A 16,489-nucleotide genomic window follows, 5' to 3' on the forward strand; every position below is an offset into this window, starting at 1 on the left:
TCACATCTGAGCCACACATTCCCAGCCACTTGATGGCACAGTTGCTCCACAGGAGGTGAGCTGAAGCTGCATTTTTCTGACTATAAATAAGGATGATGCCTCAAGATAAAGGCAGAAACTTAACAGGAGCTATTTAGGGTGTTTAGCAGTATCTCGGTGGTTAGTTACCCCATTCTCAGACTCCTCAAACTGTTGGGTGAGGCAGGAATCATGCTCGTCTTATTGGTCTCTTAAATGGAGCTCCATACAACGTCTGTGCTGACATGCTCGATTCATAAGAGGAGTGAGCCATACAAAAATCTAAAGGGTTTACTTGATGCCCTTAAAAATGTAGCCCTGAACTGTATGTTTTCATCCTTCAACGAATGAAGCTCTCCGAAGGTGACTTGTATTTTAATTTAAATATGACTGTCAGAGTTACTATCTTGAACTCCAGCATCATCCTCAGGCTAGGTCTGGACCAAGTGTATACCATGTGTTTTGCAGGACTTGAAGCGGGTGATGGCATTGTGGCCTTTCAGAAACCTTTTCTTGAGCTCTCTGTTTCAGCATTGGTGAATGGCTTTATGGAAACCAAGATGGCTGCTGGTCCTTTCTGAACAATGATGGAATTCAGCAGACTAGCGGCTAATATAGTGCGATGCTATTCTCTGAAGAGACTCTGAATAGGCCAGGCTGTGCTTTAAAAGAATGAAGGGTAGGCAGAAGGCAAGCTAGTGTTTCATGGTCATCTTATGTTACACTTCAGCCTTTCAAAGAGTGTCTGGGGCTGGTTGAATGAACCTCTCTTGCACTCCAAATGCAGGAATCTAAAGACAAAGGGGACTCTTGTCCCTTACAGGCCCCTTTTTCGAATAAAAGCCATTGTCACATGAACAGGGGCAGCCTGGCAGGCTGTGCATGCTTCAGTGCCCCATGATATCGCTAAGTCTCAGCAGAAATCACATTCAGGACCCTGTCAGCTTTGATTAGCAGGGTCTCATGACTTAATGTGCTGTGATATTTCATGTCTAAGGGTGGCGGCTGTCTTTCTGTGGGATGAATGCCCTCTTTTGTCCACTGAGTTATTTTATTTACATTTTTTAAACAGCTTATCAAGGTAAAAAGATAGCTTTGCTTTAAAAAAAAATCAAATTCCTTTGCTTCAGGACCAAGTAGTAAATGCTTCTAAGGTCAGATACAGTGAAACTTGTTTTTATAAGCGGCATCAAAGTTCTGGTCTTGTTTAACAGCTTTATATTCAATTCAGAACAGGTGGCAGTGGACTGCATTTAGGAAAGAAACAATAAATAATCTTTTTAGCCTGTCACAACCAGAAATATTCCTGACCTAGAAAAAACCCTCAGGCTTCTCTCCACAACAGGGCACTATTTTCTTTCTTTATCTGCATGACTTCAACTTTATGTAAAAGCAAAGTGCCTGAGTAGGAAACTGTGGGACAGTTACTTTTGTATGTCAGATGTTCACATCTGGGTGAAGATAGGGGTGGTTTCCATTTTTGGAGATAGGCACCTCTACAACCTTTTGATTGGAAGGTTGGCTTTGCGTTGGTATTCACATGGTAATTATTGCTCATAATAATAAAAATCATACTGTAGAGCTGAATTATTCTCACAAGATCTGTTCCTTATAAAGCCAATAAAGAAGGCACCTAAGAACCATGCACTGATTGCCTAAAATTTGAAATATGAAAAATGATTGTTTTTTTCATCGCGTTCATGAATCTGTTTCATTGGTTCAACGTTGGGGAGAATAATTTTCCACTTTCATGTTCTACTGCCTCTCTATTGGCTGCCTAAGCTATCCTTCCTATCCTAATGTCCACTCTTGCCCCAGTGAGGAAGCAGATAGTGTTTTGTCTCCAGCCCCTGTATTCATAAAATGAAGACCTGTGTGCATAGACCAGACTCTTTACCAGCAGTAAGTTGTGATTATTGTATACTTCTGTGTGATGATGAACTTAGAAGACCTGTAGACAGCATGGTGCCAACGTTTTAAATTCAGCAATTGCTCAATTTGTGCCAAACCTTGGACTAGGTACTGAGGATGGTAAAGGAAAAGACAGTGCTTCATGATGTGAAGGAATTCACAGTCTGCTTGAAAACGCACACGCACACACACCACACACACACACACACACACACACACAGAGGGCTAGAAAGCATTATCCAATTGCAAATGGCAAAGTGCATACCAGAGAGAAATTTTTGAAACACAAAGTGGAAATGATCAATATGTGGGGTAAGATTAGTCAGGAAAGGTTTCACAGAGGAGATGAATTTTCAGGGATATCTTAAAGGAAATGATGGGCATATGTTGGCAGACAGAAGGTTCTCTTAAACAGTGGGTGACCTCTGTCCCATGGGTTTCTGGGTATGCTGTGGCTACAATCTTCTGGGAAGGGGTGGGGGTTTCTTAAGTCAGATGATGTTTCCAAAGCAAATTGGATAAATTCTCATTATGTAAGACCACTAAGCAATGTTTGCAAGGACCTGGGCTCCTGCTGCTGCCTTTGCTCCCTGAAAAAAGTACAAATGATCCAGAATACAGTCCCCTCCAAGAAGGCTCAGGCCCTGTTGCTTTATTGGCAGATCCCAAGATACCTTCCAGAGCAAGCCCTTTCTCTGCTCCTTTTCCACTGTCTTTGAGACTGCAGGATTTTCCTGTTGCTTCCAGGATCTAGTCCACTGTATGCAAGGGCTGCTTTGTGAAAATACCTGCCTCCCAGCTCTTCTGCTGACCAATCAGGATTAGATAAGGATAGTTCAGTAAGATGCTCCCCTCTGAGAACATGATTTGTCCAGGTACCAGGCAGGAGCTAATAACCAGCTTGTCATTCTCATTTCCTTACACTCCAGTAGTGAGACAGGTTGTCATTTGGACCAAGACTGGTTTGTCATTTGGTTTGTCATTTGGACCAAGATTGGACCAAGACTGCCCCTGCTACTGGTTCTCTTGCTGTTGAGCCACCTTTGCCTCAGAGTCAAGTCTGCCTGTTGGTTTAAAACAAGGCCACCTGCTTCTGAAGACTTTCCATGAGCAGACTCCTTGCTACAGTTGTTTTCCATCCCTCGATGCTAAGGTTGCATCCAACTGTTGGTAAATTCTTTTTTAAAAAAAAATACATTTTATTGATGCCTTTTGTCTGTATGTTATACTCGTTTCCCACCCCAATCCCCCATTCCCCATTGAACCCTCCCATTTGACCAAGGAGAACGACTGAACAAAGGCACCCAGCACAGAGATCGTATCTGACAGTGTGCGCCCTACTCTGCGTGAGCAGCCTCACGCAGAGGAGGTCTGTTTCACTATCTCTCATCTGGGACCTTATTGACTTTTCCATTATTCAGAGTTCAGCTTCCTTTCATTTACATTGTTGTAGTCATTTTGTATAGTCTTCCTTTGGTTCTACTTATTTCCATCTTTATCAGTCCATGTTTCTCTGAATTCTTCACATCCATCACTTCTTACTGCTCAGTGATATTTCTTTGCGTTTATCGGCCATAGGTTGCTGGTTTTCTTTAAGCCATTCATCACCTGATAGGCATCCACTTTGTTTCCAGTTCTTTGCTACCATAGGGTGCTACTATGAATATTTTGGTGTATTTTAGGATTTATTTTACTTCCTTAGTATGTATGCCAGGGGGTAGGATTACAAGGTCCAAAGGCATGGACAATCATGATTTTCCTTGAGTAATTCTAAGTTGAAATCCAGAATGGTTCAGCTGCTTCATAGCTCCATCATTAGTGCCCCAGAATACTTATCATCCCACAGCCTCTTCAGCATTAACTGTTACATCTTTTATTATCTTTGCCATAGAAACCTCAGAGTTGTTTTAATTTGCATTTCTCTTCCTGCTAGTGATTTGGAACATGTTTTCATGCCATCTATTAGTAAATTCTTGAAGCACCCAGCCTGCCTTTTCTTTGTGCTCCTACCTGTTTCTGCTTCCATCACTCTCACGTCCTGGTGCTCTTGGTGCTTTTCTTAGTCACATAGGTCAAGGGAGCTGCCCAAGAGTCTGATGGGATTGCCACTGGATTGATTAAACTCTGAAACATCACTGCTGGACACTTGGACGATGACACCCACAATACATATTACGTAGAGCAGTGGGTACATGTCATAGGTGACATTTTTCCTAGCGTTGGTTCTGATACCGGTCGGGATTCAGGCTCATGCCCCATAAAACAGGCCTCCAATTTGACCCGAGTCCTTCCCACTGCTCTCTCTAATATCTCAGAAATTCTGGGCCTGTCCTCCTGCAGTGACTGAGCTTCTACATTGGCTTCTTATGCTTTCTGCATCACCTTTAAACTACTGTGTTTATTAGACCACAGAGAACTGTCTTTTTTCTGGGAGAAGTTGTCCTAAAATTTTGTCTTATATCCCAGCTTTGTACTCAAGCTTTCTCTCTCTCTCTCTCTCTCTCTCTCTCTCTCTCTCTCTCTCTCTCCCTCTCTCTCTCTCTCTCTCTCTCTCTTTCTCTCTCTCTCTCTCTTTTCTTTCTTTCTCTTTCCTTTCCTCCTTCCCTTTCTCCCCCTCTCTTCTTTACCTCCTTATTTCCTTCCCTTCCTCCCTCCCTACACAAGATATATCATGAGTCTGACTTGAATTTTCCTTTGTTGTTTCATTTCAAAACACATCTTATAAAATCCAGAAAGTTTTGTCATCTTCAAAATATGTTGCTATGCTGCAAAATTGGATATTTTTATCCTTTCTTTTAGCTTGTGTTATACTATGACACCATACTGGACCCTGGGGCTTGAGTGGGTCTAGGTTTGGCACAGTCCCAAGGAATTTACAGTCTAATGGGGAGCTGAGACAAACAGATGTAACAATCATCTCTGGATTATTTCTTTATGAATTACTAGCCTTGTGAATTTTCAGGAATAAGAATTTATCTCAAGCAGACTTTCACAGGCCACTTGGAACATTTCTTGGCCAATTTCCCCTTTATTAGTTGAGGTATGTTCAGGAATGCAAAATAACATTCGTGTTATTTTAATGAAAATGAGCTATTAAGAAAATCATTTATTCCTAAACCTAGTACTGTTTTCACGATTTTTTAGATTACTACTTTTGATCTTCTTTATCCCTCCTTCAAGCAGAGCCAACTGTATAAATAGATTAAGCAACATATTATTGACTGTTGTATTTCTACTAAAGTATAATTGTCCTGAGGGCATTATTGTAATTGTCACAGGAGCTGGGCCATTGCCTAGCTGCAAGTCTGTTTCCTGCTCCCAGCCCAGCCATAAATAACCTGGCAAACCAGCTCTGTCTCAAAAATGTTTGTTTGCCTCAATGGCCCTACATATGTAGTTTGATTACTATTAAACTCAATGTGGCGGGAGAAGAGAACTAGGCCAAGAGGAGCGGGAGGTGAGAACAGCTCAGTTGTTAGAAGGAGAAGGGGGACTGGATAGGACCAGCCTTGAAATCAGCAGTTAGAAGTTTTTTTCTGATTCAGAGACTAATAGAAAACTACTTTAATACTGTGAATTTTGGTTTAGCTTGGTCTAGAGAGCAGGTGTAGAAAATGATTTCAGCTACAATATGCAATACAATCTGGAGTGCACAAAATCTGGGAAGAGGCTAGTAAGAGAGGCCTTTCTAGTCACCTTGGAATAAGTTAACCAGGGTCTTGACAAAGGGTTGAGCATTGGGGCCAGAGGAGAACAGGTGGATTTGAGTAAGGTAGATGGAGAAGATGGAGAAGAAAAGAGTAACTTCAGTAGCAGATTGTATACTGGGGGGTGAAAGCGATGTTAAAGATTACCTGGAGAATTTAGGCTTAGGGACAGAATAAATTGGGATTGGAATATAATAATATGATATAATGCAATGTGTATTTATTAGGTATCTCTAGAGCACTGTATTGCCTATAGATATGGACAAGCTAAAGTATCAGAGGAGTTTGTGGTGCTGTTTTCCATTAGCCTAATTAAATCTGAGGGAGACTGTCAGATGATATAGCTAGATAGGTGATAGAGAGCTAGACGTGGAAGTCAGGAAGACTTTATTCCAAATGCTGCCTCTAATACTTCCTGTGTGACCCTGGGTAAATCATTTAACCTCCCAGCTTCAGTTTTCTTATCTGTAACATAGGGATAATAACAGCACCTACCTCAAAAGGGTGTTGTGAGCCTCCAATGAAACATCGTATGTTGCAAACCTTAAAGCACTGTATAAATGTTGAGCTGGTGGTTAAACGTGTTTTCCTAAAATTAGTGAATGATTGAGGGGCGTAAGGGAGGGCCAGAAATTAAGAGAAAAGAAATTAGGAAATTACATGTGTATGAAACATGAATAACAACCTAATGAGAAAACATCTTGAAAAGCATCATGTTGCAAAGTGGAAGAAGAGCTTTCCCTTTGGGGGCTGAGGGCTTGGGTTCAGATATCACTTTGCCACTTACTTCCTGTCCAACCTTGGACAAATCACTTAAAATCTTTGGACCTCAGCTTTCTCATGTATAAAAGGTGGGAGTTGGGCTAGATGACATCTGGGGTCCTTTGTGATCCTGTAATCATATAAACACGGGTCATGCTGTCTCTAGAGATTTGCTGGATGTCTAGAGTAGACCTGGGTTCACTTCCAGGTCTTGTCACATAGCCCTGTCAATAGAGAAAATAAAATCCGTGACCAGGACTCTTATAACTCTCTCTCTCTTGGATGTCTGGGAATCAGGATCCATGGTAATATCTGGGTTTTACAGATGTATAAACTGAGGCACAGAGAGGTCAGATAACCCAATACCTTTTTGGGCACAATGAAATAGAGCATCAGACTGGAGTCAGGAAGACCTAAGTTCAGAGCCAACTTCAGACACTCACTAGCCTTGTGACCCTAAGCAAGTCACTTAAACTCTCTTTGTCTCAGTTTCCTCAACTATAAAATGGGGGAAATAGTAGTGCCTACCTAGCAGGGTCATTGCGAAGATCAAATGAGATAATGTTTGTAAAAGACCATGTAGCGCAGTGGCTGGAACATCGTAGGCACTGTATAACGCCTTATTCCCTTTACCTTCCCATCCTTTCTTTTCCTGTTGCTAATGAAACAGAACGTTAGCTGGCCACCTGGCTTAGGCACATAGGATTTTAGGGCTGGAAGGGCAGCTAAAAGTTGTCTAGTCTTGCCCTCTCATATTACAAAGAGGAAACCGAGGCCCACAGATATGAAGTGACTGGTCCAGGGTCCTACTTGCTGACTGTTCAGTAGCAGTCAGGATTAAAACCCTGGCTTCCTCGTCCTGCCTAAAGGCCTGTGCACTAAGCTCTGTAATATGTGCGATGTGGAAAGAGTTCGTTTGACACATTGGGTAGGCTAGTGACTGTCTGGGACATAACCACAGTAAAAGTTCCATTTAGGCAGTGATTTAAGGCTCACAAAGTGTTCTCCTTGCAGTGACACTGCCAGGCAGGTAGTACGAGTGTCATTATCTCCGTTTTATAGACGAGCAGACTGGTGGGGTAAAGGGACTTATCCAGGGTCACACAGTGAGTATCAGAGCCCCACTCTCTTGGCTCTGGGTTCAGTGTACTTTCCATTATGCCGCACTACCTCTGGGCCCCTGAAACACCATACTGTCTGTGAAGAAAGAAAGAACAAATTCTTTTTTTTAATAATTAAGATTTCTTTTATTTTTAGTTTATAACACTCAGTTCCTCACGATTTTGAGTTCCAGATTTCCTTCCTCTGCATCCCCAAGACAGCGTGGAATCCGTTATATCTCCTACATATAACTTCGCATTGAACTTATTTACACAATAGTCAAGTTGTACAGAAGAGTTATGACCAATGGAATGAATCAGGAGAAAGAAGAAACAGAACCAAAAAAAAAAAAAAAAAGGAGAAACTGTTTTCTTTTTTCCTGCTTAGTGTCTCCTCCCATCACCTCCATCAGGGAAGTCCTTTCCCTCTATTTTACTCTGGGTGTCACTAGCTGAAAACAAATAATTTGTCTAGTTAGCATGCATCAGGTTCTATAAGTAAATATATGTGACTAGGGACAACCTGGTTGTCCAGTTTCCTGGCTATTAGTTGAGCCCCTCCCTGCTTTCCCTCCTTTTGGAGTCACATGTGAAGGTCCTAATAAGGTAGCTGTGAGCTTCTTCTTAAGCGAGACACTGCAGCTGTTGACTGCAGCTGGAGGCTTCCCTGCATGATGCAGTCTTTTCTGTGGGATGTCTCCCTTCATTGCTGAATATGTGTTCTCCAGAGGGAGAGTGTCTTACTTAAGGAGTCTCTAGTTTTCTTTCCATATGTATATTACATATCTATGTGCAGTGAATGATAAGCAGGAAATCATATTCCCCTGTATTTTCAGAAATAAGTTGCATTTCAGGCTAATCAAAGTATTCCACTTTACTATTGTAGCAGATGTTTTGTTTTATTCTCACCGTTCTTCCACGTTGTAACCTCACCAGTTTTTCTTTCTATGCCAAATACACGGGAATACAGTTTGCTTGTAGAATATGTGTCAAACATAGATTTCTAAGATGAAGCACTCGCTTTATACCGTGGTTTTATCAGATTTTGAGATGACCGAGTGATGGTTCTATATTTATATTCCTATAGCCCCAACTTCACAAGCTAAGAAACTGAGGGGTTGAGGAATCTTTGTCCAAAGCCATCAATTGAGTGTTTAGCTGAGTTAAGGTGAATAATTAGAAGTCCTGTCTCCCAAGCAGAAACTACAACAGTTTCAAATTGAAGAAAAGTTGTTTCTTTTATTCTTCTTGGAAGCCTTTATTCCTCTGGGAAGCGAGCAAGTTGAAGTCAAACTTCTGTTTAAACATGTTGAAAGTATTTTCTAAAGCTTTCTCCTTTTAGACAATAGCCCAGTGATCTGTGATCATATTGCTGTTTCAAGCAATTCCCAATAAGTAAAATGTGTCTAAGTGGTAGAGAGGCTCACTCCTGTGAGACACCACTATCCTTGAAGGTACCTGCTTAGAAGACCCTCATAGACATTTCTTACTATTGGTTGGATTTCATCCAGAGGTTTGCACTTTGCTCAACCTCTAGGACAGTTATTAGATTTGAGAAGAGCCCAAATCTGATCGAAAGAGGAATTGTTAGCAAAGGTCAAGAATCAGAATGAAAGGAACTGGCTACGTGGAGACCAGGCCAATTGGCAGAGGGATGAAAAGGCTTCTTGATGCTCATGCCTGCCCCTACCCTTTACTCTACCCCCTCCCATCTCTCCATGAATGCAGTCTATAGGGTAGGGAAGGGAACTGGAAGAAGTGACCGGAACCTTTCCCATGCTTCTATTTTGATCTGTGCTGTGAAAAAAGAGGGGGATGGGGAGATGGGAGAATAGCTTGATGTAGCCTGTATGCCTGTCTGTATGTTTGTTCATGCCTGTTATTTTTATATGTAATGGGAGCTCGATCTATGGGAATTATTAATAGCACCAGAAAAGTCAGCAGTACGTGCTGGTAGTCAGGGCTAGAGAAAACGTTTTCTCTTGTGGATTGTGGGCATGGTGAAATCCCGTATAGGATTCCAGAAAAAAAGGCAACACTGCCCAGGGGAAGTGTATTTTTTTATGGGTGAGTTCTCTGAGATAAGAATTTTCAAGTTCATAATCGGGAGTATCTCAATGGAATTGGCTTCAGATTAACTATTGTGCAGCATCCTGGTTTGGTTCAGCCATAACTGGGTTTCTCATTAATGGAATAGAATTATTCATTCCTGAAAAGCAGTTTGAATTTGAAAGTTTAATGTACCCTTAATGCTAGACAGAATGGTTGTCAACTAAGACAAGGGTGTTAATTTACTCTAAGGCAGGGGTTCTTAACCATTTTTATGAACCCCTTTGACAGTTTGGTGAAACCTATAGACCCCTTCTCAGAATTATGTTTTTAAATGCAGAAAATAAAATACATAGGAATGCAAAGAAAACTAATTCTGTTGGAATACAGTTATCAAAGTATTAAAAAGTTTGGAACTCTCAGGTTAAGAGCCCTTACTGTAAGGAAATAATCAGCTCCTTTTCTTCCTTACCTTCCAAACAGTTAAAGGACAGATACTCCAAGAATCAGTATAATTCATATAGAAATGATCTGTGGCCCAGGGCAGAGGAGTGTGTGTAATGTCTCTTCATCAACCCCTCCCCCACACATGTCTAGGTGCTAGTGGAGGGCCAGGGAGAGTTCCGTAGCTGGGGAGCCATGATGGAGCCACAAGGGAGCCACTGTCTTTCCTCTAGCTCCAGATGCTCCACCCCAGATGAGTTACACAAAGCTGTGATCAGCCATTAGAACGAAATTGAGACTATTGCTCGGGAAGAGACTGTCATTCATTGGACACTTAAAGTTGATGAGGGGATTGCGGAGAGCAGATTAAGGACTGAGCAGAGTCAGGGAAGAGAGTCAGAGAAAGGCTAGAGAACTGAAAGAAAGGGTGAATGAGTAGAGCAAATTGTGTACAAAGTTATCCTCAACATTGGTTTCTGTCCCAGAACCCGGCCACTTGGATGGCGGGAGGTCTGGTCAGTGCTTTTCTAATTCTCCACTCTTAAAAAAATCAGTGGTCACAGGACCACAGAGGGGTCTTGCTTTGTAGGCAGCCTTACCCTTCAGGTGCCCTCCTGAACCATGTGGTTCCTTTTTGTAGGCCAGTCAGGTCAGGATTCCTGTGAGGTGCAAAGGGTCCCATTGAATTTGTAGAAAGGAATCAGTTAAACATGGTTTAATGTTACACAGGCCCTTACATTTCTAAGTAGAAATATTGGAAAGATCATCCTGAATGCTTTACCCTTCTTCTAACCTTACTGCTTTTCTTTCAAATATGCACATAAAAAAATTAGTTCTCTTCTGTGTATTTTCTAGGCAGTCATACTAAGTACAAAGCTAAAGTTACAGCCAGAATTGGATGTGGAAAAGGTGAGTCATTTGTTTACATATATAATGTGTTAAGAGTCAAACTTCAACAAAATCAGGACCCAAACCACTGTCCTTAACGTAGTACAGTTTCCTTTCTTTGAATGAAAATTCTACTGGGGCAATGCAAGGATCTGAGACAACTCCAAAAGATTCGTGATGGAAAATGCTATCCACATCCAGAGAAAGAACTTTGGAGTCTGAATGCAGATGGAAGCAGACTATTTGCTCTCCTTCTGTTGTTTGATTTTGTTTCCTCTTTTCTCGTGGTTCCTCCCATGAGTTCTAATTCTTCTTTCCATCATGACTAATGTGAAAATATATTTAATATGAAGGTATAAGTAGAGCCTATAACAGATTGCATGCTGTCTTGGGAAGGGGAAAGGAGAGAGAGGGGGAGAAAATTTAAAACTCATAATCTTATGGAGGTGAATGTTGAAAACTAAAAGTAAATTAATTAATTATATATTTTTAAGAAAAGAAAATTCTGCTGGGGGACTCAGAGGTCATTAGGGGTGGGATGGCACCCTAGCTCAGCAGAGTCTGGAGGGAAGGGTGGAATAAGGATGCTATTCATCAGTAAAGAAGAAAGCTCTTCAGACGGGTTCAGTAGGGGTCAGAATGGGTGCTGTATTGATCAAAAGAAATTTGTATCTTGGGATGGTGTTAATCTCTTCCCTCTCACCATTGTCAGAACAATGAAACAAGGATGAGGAAATCCATTGGGAGGGCCACTTACACTACTCTAAGAAACTAACTGACCTGCACCCAGTGCATTGTGGCCAGCTTAATTTCCTTAACACTACATGGCTACTTCTCCCCACTTCCCCCTCTCCCCACGTTTTTTTGGTTTTAAGCCTAAAAGAGCTAAGGAAGCCTAAATATGTTTTTGTTTCATTTACTCTTACTAAGCGTCCTTGTCTCAGTCTAAATCAAAAAGGTTCTTTCTGCCTCCTGATTGAGGTCTGAAACTATTAGGTGTCCAGGCCCAGTATTATAGACAGTACAACTGCAGTGGCTTAGATTAGAGGCATGAAGTCCAGCATTTCACGTCATCATCATGTTTCAATTTCAGAATTTTCCCCTTCTTGGGTTTCACAACTTCTTCACACATTCTGGGTCTCGGGCCCAGCTACTCTATTTATTATTGCAAAGTGTTCATCGTAACATGATTGTTTATGTGCATGTGGTTTTCTTCCATCCACCCTAGATGTGCACGCCCTTGCTTCTTCAGGATAAAGCAAACCTTGTTGAGGACTACGTGGCTGACTATCCACACCTCCAGAGCCAACTCTTACAGATCATGGACACATGGTGCCATCCTACCTTTAATACTAGAGATATTGCCAGGTGAGTAATACAAAGATGCCATGGAGAGGTTCTTTGCAATCTACTTCTGCTCTCTAGACTTGGACATCTAAACCAGGTGACTGAGAAGCAGAGGACATGGCACCTCAGTGAGTTCTAGAGTCAGGTTCCTGGGCAAAAATTTTAGAGCCAGCTACCTCAGCAGGCTTCAGAGCCACATACCTGAACAGACTCTAAGCAATTACAAGGTTTGGCAAATCACAAACGAATGAGATTTCTTTCACCTGTGTTCTCTTCAAAGACACTTTGGAAAATTACCCTTCCTTGGAGAAAGAACAAATGACAATTTTAACTCTCCACGTTTCTTTAATTAGCATAAGCAGAAGTTGCTGGATATTGCCCCAGGAGCTAATCATTCCTCCTCACATTTATATAGTGCTTTATAGGTTTTGCATACTCACAGTCACCCTGTAAGGTGTATGGTGCAAAAATTAATCCCCTTTACAGATGAACAAGCTGAGAACTCCTAGAGGTTAAGTGACTCCGCTTTGCTCGCACAGCATATGAACCTACACTCTCTGACTGCACACCCACCTCTGTGTCATCCTGTGTTGGGTGTTCATCTGAACACCTCCCCATGTTCACAGCAGCCACTAAATGTGTGTAGAGATTTTGCTGTTGTGGAGTTCATTTTGTATGGACTTTTAAAGGCTGGTCTCTGTTGGTGGAGCTGAGAGAACAACAGAAGCCAGAGAGTCTGAGCACAGCCTCTCATATTTTCTTTTCTCTTGGAAAAGTGTAGCTCTGTGTGTGTGTCTGTTTGTGTCTCTGTGTTTGTGCACATGCTGTTGTCTCTCCTTTATGTTTGCTGTGATGGGGCTAGACTAAGATGTAGCAGTGGTGATTCCTTGTTTGAGCTCCCTCTCACCTCAGATGTGGTTCCTACCCCTAAGGGTTATACACAGTTTGGGAAGGAATGAAGCTATTTCTTCCTCAAATTTCTCATAGAACTTTTCCTGGCTCTCTCTTTGCATTTATTTCTCTCCCTTATATAGGGGCAGCTAAGTGGCAAAATAGATAGAATGCCAAGTCTAGAATCAGGAAGACCTGAGTTAAAATCTGGCCATAGGTACTTACTGGCTGTGTGACCCTGGGCAAGTCACTTCACCTGTGTCTCCCTCACTTTCTTCTTCTATAAAATGGGGATAATACTAGAGCTTACGTTGCAGGGTTGTTGTGAGAATCAAATGCAATAATAATTGTAAAGCATTTAACACAGGGCCTGGAACATAGGAAGTTATTATATCCAGTGCAAGTTATTACTATTATGGTCATTATGAAAGGAGATAATGATGGGCAAGTGCTTAGTACCATACCTGGCCCATAGTACTATATAAATGTTGGTAACTATAATTATCATCGCAGTTATTAATTTATATGTCTGTCCTGCATTACTCTCTCTCATTAGAGTAAAAGCTCCTATAGAGCAGGACTTATGTCCTATCTATCTTTTCTGTCTGTTTGTTTTTTGGCAGGGCAGTTAGGGTTAAGTGACTTGCCCAAGGTCACACAGCTAGTACATGTGTGAAGTGTCTGAGGCTGGATTTGAACTCAGGTCCTCCTGACTCCAGGGCCGGTGCTCTACTCACTGTGACACCTGGCTGCCCCCTTATCTATCTTTTTATCCCCCATGCCTCGTATATTAGCCTTTTATGGTATATATGCTGAATAAATGTGAATTGGGTTAAATTGACTAGAATTCTCTATGAAGATTCATGATCTCATAACCATCTCGCAAGCCTGGCTGAAGAATAGAGTGAAGGAGAAACACAGGCCCCTTCATGCTCTTCTGCTCTGATACAGTACCAATCATGCTTTTAAAATAGCAAACGATAGAAGAAACTTGTGATGATGTACTTGCTTGGTCTTCTTTCTTGCAGACAGTATCAAAATGTCCCTCCTTCAAGAGCAGACAAACTGAACCAGAAAATGCTGAGCAAACTTGTCTTCAGGCTGCTGGGCCAGTACAACCTAGACCCAGGTGTGTGTGGCTTTCTTACAAAATCATTTCACCAGAAGATTTCTTTTTTGTTAAAAAAAAAAAAAAAATATATATATATATATATATATATATATATATATATATATATATATATATATATATATACCCAAAGAAGCCTTTCCATCCAGGCCAGTAGTAATCAGGAATTAGTTCTGAGCAATGATCCCATTAATTTTAATTGAAGTTATCTCAAAGTGGAGCCTATGAATTATGGAAACAGTCACTTCTATTGTGGGTGTGGAATGCTAGTGACTAGTAGTGTACTGTTTCATCCTGTGGTATGAAATAAATCCTGACCTCCAAAGAGTTTGATTCACTGGATTCTGATGTCCAGCTATGAGTTATCATTCTGTTTCCTAGTGGAATAGGCTGCCCATAACTCATTGAGGCTTCCCAGTGAGGAAGAGCTCACCCAGGGCAGAGAAAAGAGACATGGCAACAGTCCATCTTGAATTGGGTTGGAGGAGGGAGGCTGTAGTTAAAGGATATTTATACTACTCTTGCAACTCATTTAGAAAACAAAACAAAACAGAATTTATGGTGTTCAGAGGGGTCATTTAAATAACTTCCCCATCAGTCCCAGGCTATTCTTCCCAATCTGTTCATTACATTGCTTTGTATTCCAATTGGAGAAGCAGGGGGCATGAAATAGGGAACAGGTTCCCAGCAGGAGCCTCTGGGTCACTCAGCAGGCCCTAGTCTGCATTCATTGCCACTTGGTCAAGCAGACGGGATGTTGCATGCCTCTCTTCTTCCCCTGCCTCTGAACTCCTGAGGGACTGAGGGAATTTGGCTAGCTCTGAGAGCAACGTACCATTCTTCCCCATAAAGGGAGCTGAAGGAAGCATGTCTCTGCAGGCTGGTTTCCTGCCAAAGGTTAGTAGAGTTTACTTGGGTGCATTCTTAAGCCCTGTCTGCATCTCTATCCTATCTTCTCTTCCTTTTCCCCACAAGAACACAACATGCGTCCATTCTGCCTAGACCCAGAGCAAAGAACCCAGCTCAAAGCTTCAGTTTTGCTGGTGTCAAAGCCCCTGTTGTCAGTTCTAAAAAACTAACTTCCCTAAGGGGATCTAAAGACTTCTTTTCCATACTGTTCATTAAAAACCAGCAGGATATCACAGATTGAGGCCAGAAGAGAGCCCATACCCACTGTGCACTGTAGCCATTAGCATCATTAGGAGAAAAATCATCCATCCACCTGGCAAGCTCTGTACTTCTATGGCTCTGACCTTCTCTTCTATTTAGGACAATCTCATTCTAGCCTCTGTGACCTTGCTCATGCTTCCCTGCTTTCTGGAATGCCCTGGTTCTCCTTGTCATCAGTCAAAATTCTGAGCTTCCTTCAAGACACACCTTTAGGAAGCTTTATAAGACCAGTATTCCATAGTGATATTTATTTTATTTGGAATATCTGACACTTGCTGTGATACAAGAGCCACACTATCTTATACTGTCTTATTATTTCTTTAAAGCAGTTCTCTGGCTTTTAAATGGATACATATCTTATATGCCCAACTACTGTAGAATATAGTATCCCAAAAGTCTCTGTGCAGTTTTGAGCATTAATAATTTCAACCTATAAAGGTACAAACTTACAAAAACATCATTGAGAGCTTAATTATTTGAATTTCCTTTACTTATTTAGTTTTGTTAATTTTGAATAATTTAAGTTTTGAAAGACAACTTACCTAGTCATTATGAATTGTGTGTGTGGCACTTTCTGGATGACACGTTCTCAGAACAGTAGATTGGTAATGGAAGTCCTCTTGCTTGACAACTTTGGTCACTTGATCTGTTTCCATTAGACTTTTCTTGTGGGGTCATGTCAGAACTGCCATGTATGCATCAAAACTTCATTCGTTGGATGATCTTAAGGCTAAGATTAAAAATGCATCCTTTCAGTCACAACAGCAGCTAATGAAAGTTTTTACAAAGTTTAAAAAATTGACAAAATGTATCAGTATTTTAAAATGTTGAGCAATTAATCTTTCGAACTTTTAAAAATCAGTTTGTAGCATTTATACTTCTGAAAGCTTACACCTGCCCTGAGACTTGTGGGGCACCCCGTATATTCTCAGAGGCTAGAGCCCTTTCTTCAGCTTTCTTGGTCCTAGTGCTTGGTGCTTTCCACCATGCCAGGCGCACAACAACTTCTAAACACATCCTGCTCATTCCGACTCAGGAGAATATTGCTTGTCCCGTGCCCTCTGCCTTCACCA

General features: G+C 41.4%; 1 protein-coding gene across 4 annotated transcripts in view; it reads left to right on the forward strand.

Moving 5' to 3' along the window:
• EXD3 (exonuclease 3'-5' domain containing 3) overlaps nucleotides 1-16,489 on the forward strand; it is a 482,404-nt gene that overhangs the window by 237,706 nt on the left and 228,209 nt on the right. For 3 of the 4 annotated variants that reach the window (XM_036749598.1, XM_036749599.1, XM_036749600.1), the window contains 3 exons: nucleotides 10,847-10,900; nucleotides 12,108-12,247; nucleotides 14,146-14,246. In XM_036749598.1, the coding sequence (XP_036605493.1) occupies nucleotides 10,847-10,900; nucleotides 12,108-12,247; nucleotides 14,146-14,246 (295 nt within the window). Of the gene's footprint in view, nucleotides 1-3,044; nucleotides 3,100-10,846; nucleotides 10,901-12,107; nucleotides 12,248-14,145; nucleotides 14,247-16,489 lie in introns of those variants that run through there. The other variant, XM_036749601.1, reaches the window with a different exon arrangement.

Source organism: Trichosurus vulpecula, chromosome 3, assembly GCF_011100635.1.
Source record: "Trichosurus vulpecula isolate mTriVul1 chromosome 3, mTriVul1.pri, whole genome shotgun sequence".
In the NCBI taxonomy this organism is placed as follows: Eukaryota; Metazoa; Chordata; class Mammalia; order Diprotodontia; family Phalangeridae; genus Trichosurus; species Trichosurus vulpecula.